Source organism: Giraffa tippelskirchi, chromosome 1 (genome assembly GCF_054371585.1).
Source record: "Giraffa tippelskirchi isolate mGirTip1 chromosome 1, T2T-mGirTip1v1.2.pri, whole genome shotgun sequence".
In the NCBI taxonomy this organism is placed as follows: domain Eukaryota; kingdom Metazoa; phylum Chordata; class Mammalia; order Artiodactyla; family Giraffidae; genus Giraffa; species Giraffa tippelskirchi.
In genome coordinates this window covers 103,237,862-103,253,862 of record NC_137275.1, presented here as the reverse complement: position 1 = coordinate 103,253,862, position 16,001 = coordinate 103,237,862, and the positions used below count along the sequence as shown (strand labels likewise).

General features: G+C 48.9%; 1 protein-coding gene across 7 annotated transcripts in view; it reads left to right on the top strand.

Moving 5' to 3' along the window:
* The window catches only part of LOC145504501 (liprin-alpha-1-like), an 82,589-nt gene that overhangs the window by 24,036 nt on the left and 42,552 nt on the right, over nucleotides 1–16,001 (top strand). For 3 of the 7 annotated variants that reach the window (XM_081485565.1, XM_081485512.1, XM_081485558.1), the window contains 4 exons: nucleotides 2,203–2,344; nucleotides 3,384–3,407; nucleotides 14,298–14,399; nucleotides 14,870–15,034. In XM_081485565.1, coding sequence (XP_081341691.1) covers nucleotides 2,203–2,344; nucleotides 3,384–3,407; nucleotides 14,298–14,399; nucleotides 14,870–15,034 — 433 coding nt within the window. Of the gene's footprint in view, nucleotides 1–2,202; nucleotides 2,345–3,383; nucleotides 3,408–7,999; nucleotides 8,115–12,951; nucleotides 13,397–14,297; nucleotides 14,400–14,869; nucleotides 15,035–16,001 lie in introns of those variants that run through there. The other 4 variants (XM_081485541.1, XM_081485523.1, XM_081485532.1 and 1 more) reach the window with 3 other exon arrangements.

The following is a 16,001-nucleotide window of genomic DNA, read 5'->3' as shown; positions in this document are numbered from 1 at the left end:
CCACCAACCTGGTGGGGACAGCAGCTCACGGGTCCCAGGGACACACTCGGGGCCTGGAGAGCGGCCACCCCGTGTGGCGTTTCTCCCTGGAGCCGTGGACCTTGCAGGGAGTCTTGGTACCAGGTGGACCTGAGAGCAGGAGATGCCCTCCTGTGGACCTCAAACCCTCAGGGCCACAGACCAGCCTCCCAAGGTCAGCCGTGCAAACGTGGCTTTGCTCAGCAGAAGCTCACTCAGGAGGAGCCACGTGGCAGACCTTGGAAAACTACGGAGACCTGTGTGTGTGACGTGCTTGGTTTCTACCCAGGTCCTACCTTTGTGACTCTCCAGTGTGAAGAGTATGCGCAGTCCTAGGAGCAAACCAGAGGCCCCTGGGTGTCTGGAAGCTCACACGTGGAGAGTATTAGTGCAGCGTCTGTAACGCGCTGTGAATGCTCCCTGAACACACCGGGGACATCGATGACTCCATCCTCACTAGCTGGACCCCGAGGGCAACATCTTCCCTGCTGATCTGCGAAATACTGCCCTCTGGACTAATCAGAAAGTGGAAGTCAATTTAAAACCAGAGACTTTTCTACATTTACAAGTAAGAATGAAGAGAGAATGGACTCAGAAGTAGGTAATAATATTCACCTTTTCATTTATCAAAAAAGGCCTTTGGCACCAAAATTCTCAGCAGGTACATTAGACTTTCCTGCTTCTGCCCACATTGTGGACTTCCAAGGTTTCACAGGGCCAGAGCACATGCACTGCAGGCCAGTTGCTACAGGATCTGTTTTTCCCCAGCACACCTTTGGCCGTCTTTTGAGAAAAATGTAAAAAGCAAAAATGGAAACAGAAAAAAAAAAAAGCATCCTGCCTAATGTGAATTTGTTTGCTTTGGTTCTATGCATAATCAATTATTGCATCTGACTTACTTCAAGAGCCGTACTTGTCCTTTATTGGATGTGATACCCTGTAGGCACATACATAGATAGTAGAAAGTTTCAGTGGGCCTGTTGCCAGGGGAAGAAGGCAAGGGAGGCACCTGGAAGGGTCAGTCATTCCTTTGGTTTTGAGTAGCCGCTTGACAAGTTTCAGCTCTTTGCATCTATGAAGCCACACTCCTTTCTGGTCTGTTGGGCTGTCAGAGTTGATTGGTCTGGAGCTAGAGTGGCTGGAGCACCAGGGTGACAGTGCTGGTCAGGGGGAGGAGGCGAGGAAGGTCAGGTGGGGGAAGTGCTCCCGTTTTATTTCGCTCAGACCCTGCAGGTGAATGGGATCTGGAAAGAGGTACTGGTGCACCTATCTGTGGGGCAGCAGTGGAGACACGGACATAGAGAACAGACTTGTGGACCCGGGGAGGGGGGCTGGGAGAGAGGAGAGGGTCAGATGAATGGAGAGAGTAGTGTAGACACATATACACGACCATAGGTAAAAGAGATGGCCAGTTGGAGATTTGCTGTGTGACTCAGGGAACGCAAACCAGTGCTCTGTGACAACCTAGCGGGGTGGGAGGGAGGTTTAAGAGAGAGGGGGCATATCTATGCTTGTGGATGACTCTTGTTGATATTTGGCAGAAACCAACACAATATTGTAAAGCAATTATCCTTCAATTAAAAATAAATTTAATTATTAAAAAAAAACAAAAGAACCTGCAGATGAGGAAATGCCAGCCCTCCTTCTGGTGCAGCTGCCCCAGGACGCTGGTGGACACATGAAGGTCCTGGGGGAAGGTCGGAGCTTGGGGCACAGATGGGAGACCCAGGTTCAGCCTCTGGGTCGGGGAGATCCCCTGGAGAAGAGCGTGGCGACCCACTCCAGTATTCTTGTCTGGAGAATCCCATGGACAGAGGAGCCTGGCGGGCTCCTCTGGTGGACAAGTGGCATCTCCTTCCCCTCCTGTCTGGTCCCCTAGGACTCTACCCCCAGATGGAACACGGGTGGATTGCACCAGCGCATCCTGGTGTTGATAAAGACAGGTCATGCCGACACTGAGACGTTCCATGGGTAATGGAGCCCGTGCACTGCAGGGCGGGCCCCGGGACCTCCCTCACTTCATCACCTGGGATCCAGTGCTCTCCTGACCTGAGGAGGGGTTCGTGTGCACGGTGCCCACCCCGTAAGTGCTCCTCTGAGCTTAGGAAGTGTTCCTCTGTGTCATGAGACCGTGTCGTGTGGCTGTGTGAGCCCAGACCTGATGGGTGTGTCCCGGTGTTTCAGGAGCTGCAGAACATCCGTGCGTCTGAGGGCCAGGTGGTCATGCTGGAGTGCCGTGTGCGCGGCACGCCCCCGCTGCAGGTCTGCTGGTTCCGGCAAGGCAGCGAGATCCAGGACTCACCGGACTTCTGGATCTTGCAGAAAAGTAAGGAGAGGGGCCCCCTCACAGTGCTGCCCACAGCACCACCCCGGGGCTGACCAGGCCCTGTCTCCGCCCAGGAGAACCAGGAAGGGTTCAGTCACTAAGATGCATGGATTTCTTCTTTGTTTCCTTTTTTTTTTGGCATTTTATTATTTTTAACTATTTTTTTCTTCCTCTCTCTTGAACTTCCCACCCCATCCCAACCCTCTAGATATTTTTTAATTTTTATTTTTATTAACAATATTGAGTTAGTTTCAAGTGTACAGCAAAGTGATTTAGCTATACATCTACATGCATCCAAGCTTCCCTGGTGGCTCAGGTGGCAAAGAATTTGCCTGCCATGCAGCAGACCTCAGTTTGATTCCTGGGTTGGGAAGATCCCCTGGAGAAGGGGTAGGCTACCCACTCCAGTACACTTGCCTGGAGAATCCCAAGGACAGAGGAGCCTGGCAGGCTACAGTCCATGGGGTCGCAAAGAGTCGGACACGACTGAGTGACTAAGCACAGCATACATGAATCCATCCTTTTTTGGAGTCTTGCTCCATACAGGTCACTACAGAGTATGGAGTAGAGGACCCTGTGCTGTACAGGAAACCTGGTTGTTTATCTGTTTATGGACAGTGGTGTGAGGTGTGTAGATTTGTGGTCTCAGAGTGAGGGGACATGGGCTCCAGCACATGAAAGCCATCCTGCTGGCTATGGGCCCTCACAAGCCCTGACTGAAGTTTTGTTTTCTTCTTCCGCAAAAATCACACATCCACATTTGAATTCAAAGTTGGGCCAGTCATCCTAGGAGGCTCTGAGCCTTCTATGAACTGCAATTGAAAACCTTGCTAGTGTGAGCTGTTAAGGGAGTCTTCGTTTATTTATGGGAATGTAAATTGATCTACCATCCCTCTCTCTTTTGCGATGGGGCTTATCTCCAGTGTTTCTGCAGACATGTCCTAGACAAGGCCACAGGAAAGGATGGGCAGGTTTCGTATGAACGGAAACTGACTCGAATGCTCTGTTTTGATGTCTTTTTTTCTCATGTGGGGAACAGAACCTCGATCCACAGCTGAACCTGGTAAGAAGCTTTTTCTTTGTTTCTCTCTGCTAATGCATCTCTTGAGTTTCAATAGTTTGTTTCCGTTTTAAACCACATGCAGAACAATGTTGTCGGAGTTCCCTGGAAATGTGAAACCCCCTTACAGACAATATCTTCTTGACTGTGGGGTCTGCACACTGCATTTTCCATCCAGTTGTTTTATTAGTGAAACATTCAATTCCATTCAGACAAGGAGATCGGGCTCAATGACTTGAGGCTTTTAAAACCATGGTCTTTTATACTCAGAAAGCAAACTAAGCTAGAGATGCAAAAGCATCCGGCTAAGATTTCAGTGGAAGAGTGGTCTGCGGCACATTTCTACTGAACAGAAGACGCCACCAGCTAGACTACAGCCTGGAGATGCGTCTCCTGGGAGAGCAGCCTGGGGGTCAGCAGAGTGACCCCAGGGTCTGTATGTGTGTGTCCTGAGGTGTCGGCAGAGTGACCCCAGGGTCTCTGTGTGTGTCCTGAGGTGTCGGCAGAGTGACCCCAGGGTCTGTGTGTGTGTCCTGAGGTGTCGGCAGAGTGACCCCAGGGTCTGTGTGTGTGTCCTGAGGTGTCGGCAGAGTGACCCCAGGGTCTCTGTGTGTGTCCTGAGGTGTCGGCAGAGTGACCCCAGGGTCTGTGTGTGTGTCCTGAGGTGTCGGCAGAGTGACCCCAGGGTCTCTGTGTGTGTCCTGAGGTGTCGGCAGAGTGACCCCAGGGTCTCTGTGTGTGTCCTGAGGTGTCGGCAGAGTGACCCCAGGGTCTGTATGTGTGTGTCCTGAGGTGTCGGCAGAGTGACCCCAGGGTCTCTGTGTGTGTCCTGAGGTGTCGGCAGAGTGACCCCAGGGTCTGTATGTGTGTGTCCTGAGGTGTCGGCAGAGTGACCCCAGGGTCTCTGTGTGTGTCCTGAGGTGTCGGCAGAGTGACCCCAGGGTCTCTGTGTGTGTCCTGAGGTGTCGGCAGAGTGACCCCAGGGTCTCTGTGTGTGTCCTGACAGGTATGGTGGGCTGAATGGTGGCCCCGAAAGCTGTCCATCCTTCTGCAGCCGGTAAAGGTGACCTTATTCCGATGAAAGGTCTCGGCAGATGGAAGTAAGTTACTGACCTCTGTACCAGATCACCCGGGATGCATGTGGATCCTAAATCCAATGAAGGGTGTCCTTGGAAGAGAAGAGGGGGTGATCTGAAGCACAGAGCCACCTAGGGGAGAAGGTTTGTGCAGATGTATGCAGAGGTCGGGGTGATGTGGCCACAAGCCCAGGGAGGCCTGGGGTTCCCCAAGGGCTGGAGCAGGCCAGGGGGACTCCCCTGGAGCCTCTGGAGGGAGCTCAGCCCTGCCCACACCTTGGTCACAGGTTTCTAACTCCAGAACTGGGGGAGAATGAATTTGTGTTAAAGCTGTCCAGTGTGTGGCCAGTGGCTGCAGCCGCCCCTGGACACCGAGAGTGAACTTGCTGGCTCCAAGGTGAAAACAGTGGCAGGACCCGCGACCCCTGCCCCCCCGCCCCCCGCCACGATCTTGTCATAAGGTTAAAGGAATGAATATGCACAGATGAGATGCCTGAATCAGGGACTGCCACTTGGGTCTCAGCCCCCTTCACCTCCTCCTCCTTGTCATCATCACCATCATTAGGGGTCCTCATCCACTCGTTCAGTGGACACGCGGTGCTCTTGCACGGCCCTGATGTGGGGAACGAGGCCAACGAGCTGGGAGGCTCCACACAGGACTCACCCTGCCTGCTGGGGCCGCATGGACAAGGCCTGTGCAGTGACACGGAGGCCCTGGGAGAGGCTGGAACCTCTGGTCGTGGGAGGCTCGGGGTCTCAGCATCAGAAGTGGAGGGGTGAGCCGGGTCCATCCAGGGGGTGCAGCCCTTCACTCAAAGTGGGGGAAGAACCCCACGTGGCAGCCGGTGTCCGGGAGCCTCCCCTTGCCCTGGTGGGCTGCAGGCACAGCCATGGATGACCAGGAGTCTGCATCTCGCTAGGTGCCGAGGCTGGCACCAAGTGAATCCTCAGTGAGGTTTTTTCCTTAAAAACCATCCTAAGTGACTTTGGCTCCATTGGTTTTTGCCAAAAACCTACAATGATCCCAAGAACTTTGTACACTCCAAGGGTGGTGACTGGACGTGGAGCCCAGCACAGACCCAAGTCGGTCCTGCCCTGAGTCCCACGGGCCGGCCACACCATCCCCCTTCTGTGGCCTGGCTTTCTTCTGCCAGGACCCCCAGGATGGTGGAAAGGCGAGTGTGGCCTCAAGCTGAGGGGCCCAGCGTGGGCTCCAAGCCCCTGGGGGTCCCCTTGGGAAGTCTGGTGGACCATAGTCTCCACTGCCGTCGGGCATCTCTGTCTCGGGGAATGTCTTGTTTCTTTGCTTTTTGTTGTGATGGGACACCCCACTTATCTCCGGGCGGTTGGGAAGTCTGTTGTTGTTACATGCTCCCGCCTTAGATGGGGAAACATGATTGCTGCCTTGGCGCTGCTCACTCGATCCTGGGAATCTGTTAAATACAAATGGCAAGGGGAACAGAGAAAAACAGAAAAAGAAAAACAGAGACTTGCTGGGTTGCTTCAGGTCTCACCTGTGATTAAGAGTGTGTACAGCCTGCATGTGAACCCGGATTCCCACACCTGCCAGCTACCAGGTGCCAGGCCCTGATTTTAGACCCCCAGCTTCACTAAGGAGTCCTTGACAGATACAGTTTGTGTGTATTTCAAGTCTACCTTGTGATGACTTGATGCCCATAGGCCTCATGGAATGATTGCCCAACATACGCATCGCCTCACACAGTTAAATCTGTGTGTGTGTGTGTGTGTGTGTGTGTTTGTCTCTTTAATGTTGTTCTAGAATCCATGAACACAATATATATAGCTCTCCATTTTTTTAGATCTTCTTTAATTTATCTTAGAAGTTTATAGTTTGCTGTATGTCTTGCACATGTTTAGTTAGATATCTTGATATTTTCAGTGGCATTATAAATTCCTCATAGATAGAGATAGAACTGACTTTTCTATATTCACTTCCTAATTCCATTTATTTCAAATAATTCTAATTGTATTTTTTTATGTATACATAATTATGTCTTCAAATAAGTGCTTTCTTTCCCCTTTGCAACTGTGATAACCCTTTTCTTTTTCTTGCCTTATTTTTCGGACTGGGATCTCCAGTACAGAGTACAGTGGTGAACAGAAGTAGTGAGAATAAGTATCCGTGTCTCTTTTCCATAATCAGAGGAAAAGCTTTCAGTATTTCACCATCACATATGATATTAGCTTTTTTGGAGACATTTTTATCAAAATATATAAATTCTTCTCTGTTAGTTGACCAAGAGTTTTTTCTTAGTCATGAACTAAGATTATTACATTAAATTTTGTTAAGTTTATTTTCTGCAGGTTTTGAAACAGGTGATTTTTCTTTAATGTGGCGATTTAACTTTTAAAAAATTTTGTGATTCTAAAACGACCCCAACCTGATCTCGATGTATTCTCCTTTGGTTGGACTTTATTTGTTGGGGTTTTATTTAGGATTATTCCATCTATACTCAGAGTCTGTAATTTTGCTTTCTTGTACTTCTTCCTTGTTGGTTTTAGTATCAAGGTTATGCTAGTCTTCTAAAACAAGGTTGCAGAGTGTTCCTTGTTTACCCCGAGAGTTCCTGTGAGATTACTGTTTTCTTCCCTAGATTTTGGAAAGAATTGATTGGCAAAACCAGTTGGTTTCATTGTGGGGAGGCTTTTAATTTCAGATTTAATTTTTTTCATGCAAATAAAATGTTCTGATTTTGTATGTCTTCTTGGGTCTATTTAAGTAAAGCATATTCCCCCTGCTAGGAATTTATTGAGGCCAGCAGATTCTCCAATTAGTAAGTGAACTGTGGTTTATAGTATGTTTCCTATCTGCAAGATGTGTTGTCTCCCCTTTCAAAAATCCTTGATACTGGTGATTTGTGCTTTGTCTCTTTTTCTTAATCAGTGTCTCTAGGGGTTTATGAGTTGTATCAGTCCTTTCAAAGAGCCAACTTTTGGCTTTGTTTTTAAAAATGTTCATATTTGCTTTCTGTTGCCTTATTTTCTGCTCCTTTTTTCCCCATCTGCCTTGTGTTTCGTTTGCTTTGCTCTTTTTCTGGTTTCTTGGGCTAGAGGCTTAGTTGATTTTTAGCCTTCCTTCTTTTCCAGTATATGTGTTTCGGGCTTTAAGTTACCCTCTAAACACAGTTCGCTGCGTGCCACAAGTTTGAATAAGCCCGATTTTCACTATCTTTTATGTAAAAGTTTTTCCTAATCTTCATGTGGTTTTTAAAATTTTATTGAAGAAATTCTTCAAGAAGCATGTCATTGAACTTCCCAATGTTTGGGGAGGTTTTTCTAGTGACCCTTTTTTGATTTCTCACTTAATTCCATGAAGAGCCCCGTCTTAGTCATTTTGCGCTACTGTTATAAATACCATAGACTAGCTGGTAAACAACAGAAAGGTGTTTCTTATAGTCCCGGAGGCTGGGAAGTCCTAAGATCACCCGCAGGTGCCACATCTGGTGAGGCCTGTTTCCTGGCTCCTAGGCTGCCTGCTTCTTCTCTCTGTCCTCGCAGCACGGGAGCCCATTCCCTCCTGACCTGACCCCTCCCAGAGTCCCTGCCTTCTAGTATCATCACCACGTGCGAGGTGAAGCTTGAGGGCACATAAACCGTCAGCCCATTGCAATCCGTAAGTATACCCTGAATTATTTCAGTCCTTGGAAATAATTTGAGCTTTCCTAATGGCCCAATATATATTCATTTTGTTCTATGTTCCTTGGGCTCTTGAAAATAATATGGGTCAGTGGGAGTGCAGTGTTCCGTATGTATCAGTTAGAGCAGGCTTGTCACTCGTATAATTCAGATTCCGGTAGCCATGCTGAATAAAGCAGAAGTCGGTGAAATTACCTGTAATATATTTTATTTAACACACCCAAAATATTATCATTTCAGTGTGTGATCAACATGATAAAGCCTAGTGAAATATTTCACATTCTGTTTTTCATGCTGAGTCTTGAAAATCCAGTGTGTGTTTCATGCTTGCAGCGCGTCTCATTGTCGAGCCAGCCGCATTTCAGGTACTTCGTGGCTGCAGGTGACTCCGCACCAGGGAGCCCAGTTCCAGGAGAGACGTGTCTTTAACGTCTCCCACTGCGATGATGAACTTGGCTGTTACTCCTTTTCTATTTCTGTCAGTTTTTATGGATTGATATTTTGAGGTTATGTTATTAGGTGCATTCAAATTTAGAATCCTCATCTTCTTGCTAGACTGAACTTGTATCAGTATGAGATGCTCCTTTTTATCGCTAGTAATGCTTCTTAATTTAGGCACTGTTTGACAGTGATATTGCCACATGAGTTTTCTGTCCTTGTTTGCCTGGGTATCTTTTACTTTCACCTGTCTAAAAGATCTTCTATCTTAACATGTACCTCTGTGAATAGTGTATAGGTTTAATTATAATCAGTTTGACACTGTACCTGTTAATGAGAGTATTTGCTCTATTTATTATTTTGATATTTCAGTGTGTAGATACCATGTTACTGTTTGTCCCACCTATTCTGTGTTCTTTTTCTCTTGCCTTCTTTTAGAAGTATGAAGTGTTTCTCTAGTTCTGTACTCCTCTGTCAGGTTGTTGGGCGTACATTGGCAGATACAGCGTGTGTTTCACATTTAAGTCTAACTTAGTACTTTTACTGCCTCCCTGACACGATTGTTTCCTCCTTGTCACTGTTATACTTGAAAATTTTAGATACATTTTTGGCATGATCATCATTGTTTTGTAGAGTTAATATTTACCCTCAGAGTTACCTCATTGTTGGTCTTTACTTGTTTTGTCTGTTTCCGTCAGAGACTACTTTTCCTTTTCCCAAAGAACTGCCTTCATGTTTTTTTAGTTCACGTCTGTGGCTGATGAGTTGTCTCATTTCCATTTGCCCTAAAAGTCTTTATTTTGCTTTCACTTTCGAAACGTGTTTTTGTTGGGTATAGAATTCCAGGTTGGTGGTTATTTGTTTTTCAGCATTTTACAGATGCCAGTCCATCATCTTCTGACTTCCTTGTTCTTGAAGTCAGCTCTCAGTCTTGCTGTGCCATTAAAAGCCTCTGAGCGCTTGAACATTTTCTTCTTGCCTTAGGCACCCGCAGAGCTGCTGAAACCAATGTGCGGTTTGCATTTTTGAGTCAATGGTCTGATTCTTGATCCAACTCTTGCCACTGTCCCTGTCCGTCAGTTCAGTCGCTCAGTGTCTGACCCGTTGTGACCCCATGGGCTGCAGCATGCCAGGCTTCTCTGTCCATCACCACTCCCGGAGCTTGCTCAAGCTCATGTCCATCGAGTCAGTGATGTCGTCCAACCATCTCGTCCTCTGTCGTCTCCATCTCCTCCTGCCTTCAGTCTTCCCCAGCATCAGGTTCTTTTCCAATGAGTCAGTTCTTCGCATCAGGTGGCCAAAGTATTGGAGCTTCAACATCAGTCTTTCCAGTGAATATTCAGGACCGATTTGCTTTAGGATTGACTGGTTGCATCTCCTTGCAGTCCACGGGGCTGTCAAGAGTCTTCTCCAACACCACAGTTCAGAAGCATCGATTCTTCGGCGTTCAGCCTTCTTCATGGGCCAACTCTCAAGTCCATACATGACTACCTGAAAAAACATAGCTTTGACTAAATGAACCTTTGTCGGCAAAGTAACGTCTCTGCTTTTTAATATGCTGTCTAGGGTTGTCATAGCTTTCCTTCCAAGGAGCAAGCGTCTTTTAATTTCACCATCTGCCTTAATTTTGGAGCCCAAGAAAATAAAGTCTGTCGCTGTTTCCATTGTTTCCCCATTTATTTGCCATGAAGTGATGGGGCCGGATGCCGTGATCTTCCTTTTTTGAATGTTGAGTGTTATGCCAGCTTTTTCACTCTCCTCTTTCACTTTCATTAAGAGGCTCTTTAGTTTCAACCCCTGTAGACATTTCTTATTCCCCTTTCTGTCTTTTCCCCACTGTGAGGGGCCCCCTTTATAGATTTTAACAACGTAGTTTAACAACGGGCTCCTTCAGTATATTCTATACTTTCCGCCCTCTTATATATGTATTTTTAACCGATCCATTCTTCAGTTCACTGATCCTGTCTTCAGCTACGTCCAATTTGATGTTAAGCCCAGAGACTGAGTTTTTAAATTGAGTCACTGTTATTGTAAAGTTCTAGAATCGGTTGTGATTCTCAGAAATTTTTCCTTTTGTCAAGTATCTTTTTGAGCAGGTGAAGTTTGCATCTGATACCTCTAGCGTACCTCTGATATGCTGATATACATCTGACACCTGTGGAGCTGTTTCAGTTCTTTTTCTCTTGGTCCTGTTTGTGGTTACACCCCTTTTTGCTTTTTTGGTTGCATGTTGGACATGATGTATGGAAAACCCTAGAGGTTCTGAGTGATGCTGTCTTCTCCAGAGTTTCCTCTGACGCAGACCTCCAGTGGGGACAGAGCTGTCTGTTCACTCGGGCCTGAGTGACTTGACTGGGGGCTCCTTGTAAGCTCAGTCTCAGCAGCCTTCACCCACTTTCCCCCCCAACCCCAGGGAGGAGCCCTCCAGCGTCTCCGTCTGCAAGCCTGGGGTCCCTCCCAGGGCCCCTCCTTCTCGGCAGGTCCTGAAGCCCACCGTCTGTCTCCTGAGCGCCACGAGGTGATTGATACTCAGCGCTCAGCCGGTTTGGGCAGAGTGTTGGGTCCGTTTTCTGTGCCTCCCTTTTCTTGGGGAGCTTGGTCTCTAACATCCGGACTGAGTTGTCAGGCCTGTGCTTGAATTTTTGTCTTCCCAGCCCAAGGAACCATCCAGAGCTGTGTTAGCCAGTCCCCTCTGCTTGACTTTTTGCCTGCCTTTTCTTCCCAGAGTCAGCTTTGTTCAAATGCCCCAAGGGAAGGAGCAGCCCTCTCAGCCTCTGGCTCCCTCCCTGGGCTTCCCTTTTGTTTGAAATCTTGGATTGTGGCTGCCTAAGGACCTCTTTTCAAATGTATTTAGCTTTTCTAGCTTTTGGCAGGCTGACCTACAGGCTGCTTGTGTCTGTAACTGGAAGTGGGGAAGCCCTGGGTGCCTTCTCTCATCTGAAGCCACATGTAAAAGTCACAGTAATTCTACTGATCATCTTTATTTGATACCAGGGAAAACATGAACCAGGAGTCCTTGCTTAGTACCCACGGTTGTGTTTCTGATCAGAATCCCCAGGTTGCCGGGCTGTTTCAGTGCCACTTGAACTTGGGAAGGAGGTAGAGCAAGCAGCCCACTCGGCCTGGGGGCAGAGCAGCCGGTCTCCCCTCTTCCTCAGCCCCTGCCGGTCTCCCCTCTTCCTCTGCCCCTGCCGGTCTCCCCTCTTCCTCTGCCCCTGCCGGCCCAGGGCAGGCCTCGTGATGACCGGCTGGTGGTGGAGGAGAAGGCTGAGGGGGAAGGGGTTCGGTGACGTGTATTCTGTGACGTGGTCACATGCGAGTTTACTTTTTCAGTTTGAAAAAAATGACTGCTTTTAGTCTTCCCTCCAGTTTCACGTTAAGGTTGAAAATGAAGATTTTATTCTTAAATTTGAGTACAGTGATTTTACAGTCTTTCTGAAAGCAACAGTTGAGGTTTTCAAAAGACATCTCAGAAAACTCCAGTAGATAAAGCCAAAAAAACAGAATGTGCTCCGGGTGAACTGCGGGCGGGACCCCAAACTGTCCTGTGTCTCTCCCGGAGTCTGTAATGGCTGAGATGGGTGGATATAGAACCCCAAGCACCCTCAGGACTGAGGTCCTCAAGTGACAGCAGAGGTCCCGGCTGAGCCAGGAGCAGTGTGGCCTGTGCCCCAGTGAGTGGAGAGCCGCGAGGGTGGGAGTGGAGCCGGGAGAGGGGGTGGGAGACTCGGGGGCGGAGGGAGGGGCAGCACCTAGGGGGGTCTGGGAGGCGCTGGCTGTCGGGGCTCGAGGCAGGGACACCCCTGAACCTCCACCGTGCAGCCCCCACGGGGCAGAGTTGTCTGGCCGCCCAGGGTTGAAGTTAAGAGAGCGAGTTCGCAACAGGTTGAGTGAACCCCTGTACCCACTGTGGGTTCATGTTAAGTGCCTGGAGCGAGGTTGGTCAAGCCCTTGCTGAGCTCGATTGAGAGAGTCAGTCAGGGAGGACCGAGCTCAGGGTGAGAGTGAGGGGCAGCTAGTGTGGTGAGTCCTCCTCAGCTGGGTGGGTTCTGGGGACGCCCTTGAGTTCAGGGGTGCCCTTTCACTAGCCTCACTGGAGGCTTGTTTAGGGGGTGGAGGGGCAGAAGTCCACTTAGAAGACATGCTCATTCCTAGTGGTGGTGGTTTCTGAAGCAGTTCATACTGTTCGGTTCAACTGTGAACCAGTACCTTGCAGGGTCATGTTTGACGGTGGGCCTGAGCTGTGGGCACGGCCTTCCTTCTCCCGCACCCCACACTCACCTGCCGTCTTTTTGGCAGCCCCTCCCCCTTCTCGGCGCCCTTGATGGTGGGCCTGAGCCCAGCCCCCCTGTTACCACGGAGCCCCTTGTGACTGAGTGGGTTCCGGGTTCCGGGCTCCTGGGAGACGTGCTGGAGGCAGAGCCTTCGTGCCATTTCTTCTTGAGACACCGGTGCTGGTGGACATAGTGTGAGAGCGGTGGTCATAGTGTGAGAGCTGTGTGTGTGAGAGTAGTGTGTGTGAGAGCGGGGTGTGAGAGGAGGGTGTGAGAGTGGGGTGTGAGAGTGGGGTGTGTGAGAGTGATGTTCATGGTGTGAATAGCCATGGTCGTAGTGTGAATAGTGGTGGTGATAGCTCCGTTGCTCAGGTATCTGGTAGTGAACCAGCAGTTGCCCCCGAGTGGGGGGCTGCCCCCATCCGTGAGGATGGGTCGCAGAAAGGCCCGCGTCTGGGCGCTTTTTCAGTGCTGCTACCCCAAGGCAAAGGCCAAGACGAGGAAGAATTTGGACGCGGCCCAAGTCCTGGATGCAGAGCTGCTTGAGGTGAGAGCAGATGGAGGCTGGGCTCGTCGGATCGGCCCTCACGCGGTGAAGCACTGGGGTCGTGTTTCTTGTTAGCACGGTTGTGGGCCCTGCCGGCCAGGGCATTTCGGCCTTAGTGGGCAGGATCGACCCCAGCAGGTTTACCTTGTAAGAGGTTGTGCAGGTGCTGCTTGGAGGATGGGCGGAGGCCCCACAAGAAGGGAAACACTGGCTGGATGAGTCTCTGGGGCATGTGGATCGAGCTAGAGAGTCCGTCCTTGAAGCAGAAATGCTAAGCCTCTTAACGTCTCTCATCTTACAAAGCACAGGACAGTGTGTCCAGTATCTTAATGACGGGTACCTACTGCTTACGTGTATAACATACACCCTCATAGCTTCACATGTCTACTACATGCCTCTTGCAAGTGTTGGGCACTGTTTACTGAATGACTGGGTGACTTCAGTGGAGTCAGGCTAACGGATGGCCCTGGGGTGCCATCAGCCTTTTTCCCAGGGGAACACTCCAAAGCCTGGTGGCCTTGTAGACCTTTCCTTTTTTCTTCACTCTCCCCAGTGATTCTAGGTCACTTGTCTGTGTGTTGTTTAAGAATCTCTTTATGCACTTTGTTGTTGGATTTATGTTTAGGAAAGTTTCTCAGACGTCCCTGGGTCTTGAGAAGGCAGGCTTGGATTCCGGGTTCTCCCCTGCCACGTGCCTGTCAGGTCGAGGTGGAGGCTGCAGGCCGGTCTGAGTTGTGGTGGTCTGTGTGGTCTTGGGGTCAGCAGACCCCTCTTCTCTGGAGGGGCAAGGAGATCCTTTGTGTGGATCTTGGAAAGACTTGGCAGGGTCAGTCTTCAGCATCTTGCTCTCTTTTTAATTTGTGTTTGCATTTAGTTACTTACTCATTTCACTGTTTTCTAGGATTTTGCTACGCTTACCGAAGGACTAAATGTATGCAGGCAGCAGCTTCTTGAAAGAGAAGAAGAAATCGCTGAGCTGAAAGCCGAAAGGAACAACACCGGGGTCAGTAGGGGGATTGTCACGTGTTGACATTTGCCTTGCGGGGGTCACCACTGGGCTCCGTGTTGCTGTCTTTAAACTCTGTCTGTTTTCAAGTTATTTTTCACATCTTCCCTCTGAGCAGACCGAGGTGGATCAGTTTGGGGTTCTCATACCTTGCTTCAAATTTATGATGAGAGCTAATGTAATTTTAGTACATTTGAGGGGGGAGTTCTCTTAACTTACATTTTTGTCCATGCTCCACTTTGTGTGGGATCTTAGTTCCCTGACCAGGGATTAAAACCTATGTCCCCTGCAGAAGTGTGGAGTCTTAACTACTGGGCCACTGTGGAAGTCCACTCTAACTTTAGGCTGAACTGGCAGGATTCCGACTTGCCTTAGCATGGTTTCGGCTTTAGCATGAGGCTGAGAGGAGTTATCGGCCCTGAATTCAAGCATGAGGTTGAACGTGCTCCTTTGGCCCCGCCCTGCAGCTGCTGCTGGAGCGTCTGGAGCGCCTGGTTTCCCAGTACATGCCGTCCCTCCGGATGACGGCGGATGAGCAACAGGCGCAGTCCCCAGCCGGCATGACCAGTGAGGTGGAGGTGCTCAGGGCGCTGAAATCGCTGTTCGAGCACCACAAGGCCCTGGACGAGAAGGTACCAGCCACCTGGCCGTCTTGAATTTGTACACTTGCTGCCTTGTTAGGTGGATGCTGCACGTATTTATGTAACTAGTTGACTTTTGAGCTTCTTGAATTTTTGTAAATAGGTTCTTTCTGTAAGAAGACAGAGTTTTATATGGTTAAAAAGCGTTGCCTGCATACATGCTCAGTCATGTCCGAGTCTTTACGACGCTGTGGACTGCAGCCCACCGCGCTCCTCTCTTCATGGGACTTCTCAGGCTAGAATACTGGACTGGGTGGGCATCTTCTACTCCAGTGGATCTTCTTGACCCAGGGATTGAACCTGCCCTCTTCATTGGCAGGCACATTCTTTACCACTGAGCCACTTGGGAAGCCCGCAGTTAAAAAGTGTTAGTTGGCATAAATGACTCAAGATTGATTATATTCTGTATATCAATTTGCATTTAAAAACTGGGTAATAGAATTAATTTAGGATAACATTTTGTTGTCTCAAACTTAGAATTTAAAGCTGTTAAGAAGGAGATTTTCTTAACGTTAAGATCAATGAGAGACATTAAAGGTATTCTGTTACAGTAGCCATGTATTAGGGTGAGTATACAATAAGAAGTGCCCTAAGGTATATGCACACATCAACACACAGTGACTCGGCCCCTTTTATTTGAGTTGAGAGAGCGATTATGAGTAGCACGCGAAAGGTGGAGTTTGTTAGAAGAAGGATTAGGTGCCACATGTAACGGGGTAAGTTTGATCAGTCATCGTGTAATTTCAGTTAAGGGTTTGTCATTTGCATCCTTTCATTTTAAAAAAGTATGAAGGCTGTAGTGGTGGACATCAGAGGTTATTTATCTTTCTGATTGAGGACCTGCCCACCTGGGTTATTTTAATGACTAGTAAACTAGACTTGTGGTTCAGAGCTACAGAATCTCTTAAGTACCCATTTGTCCAGTAGAAGACAAATTCTGACTCTAATCACCTGGTTG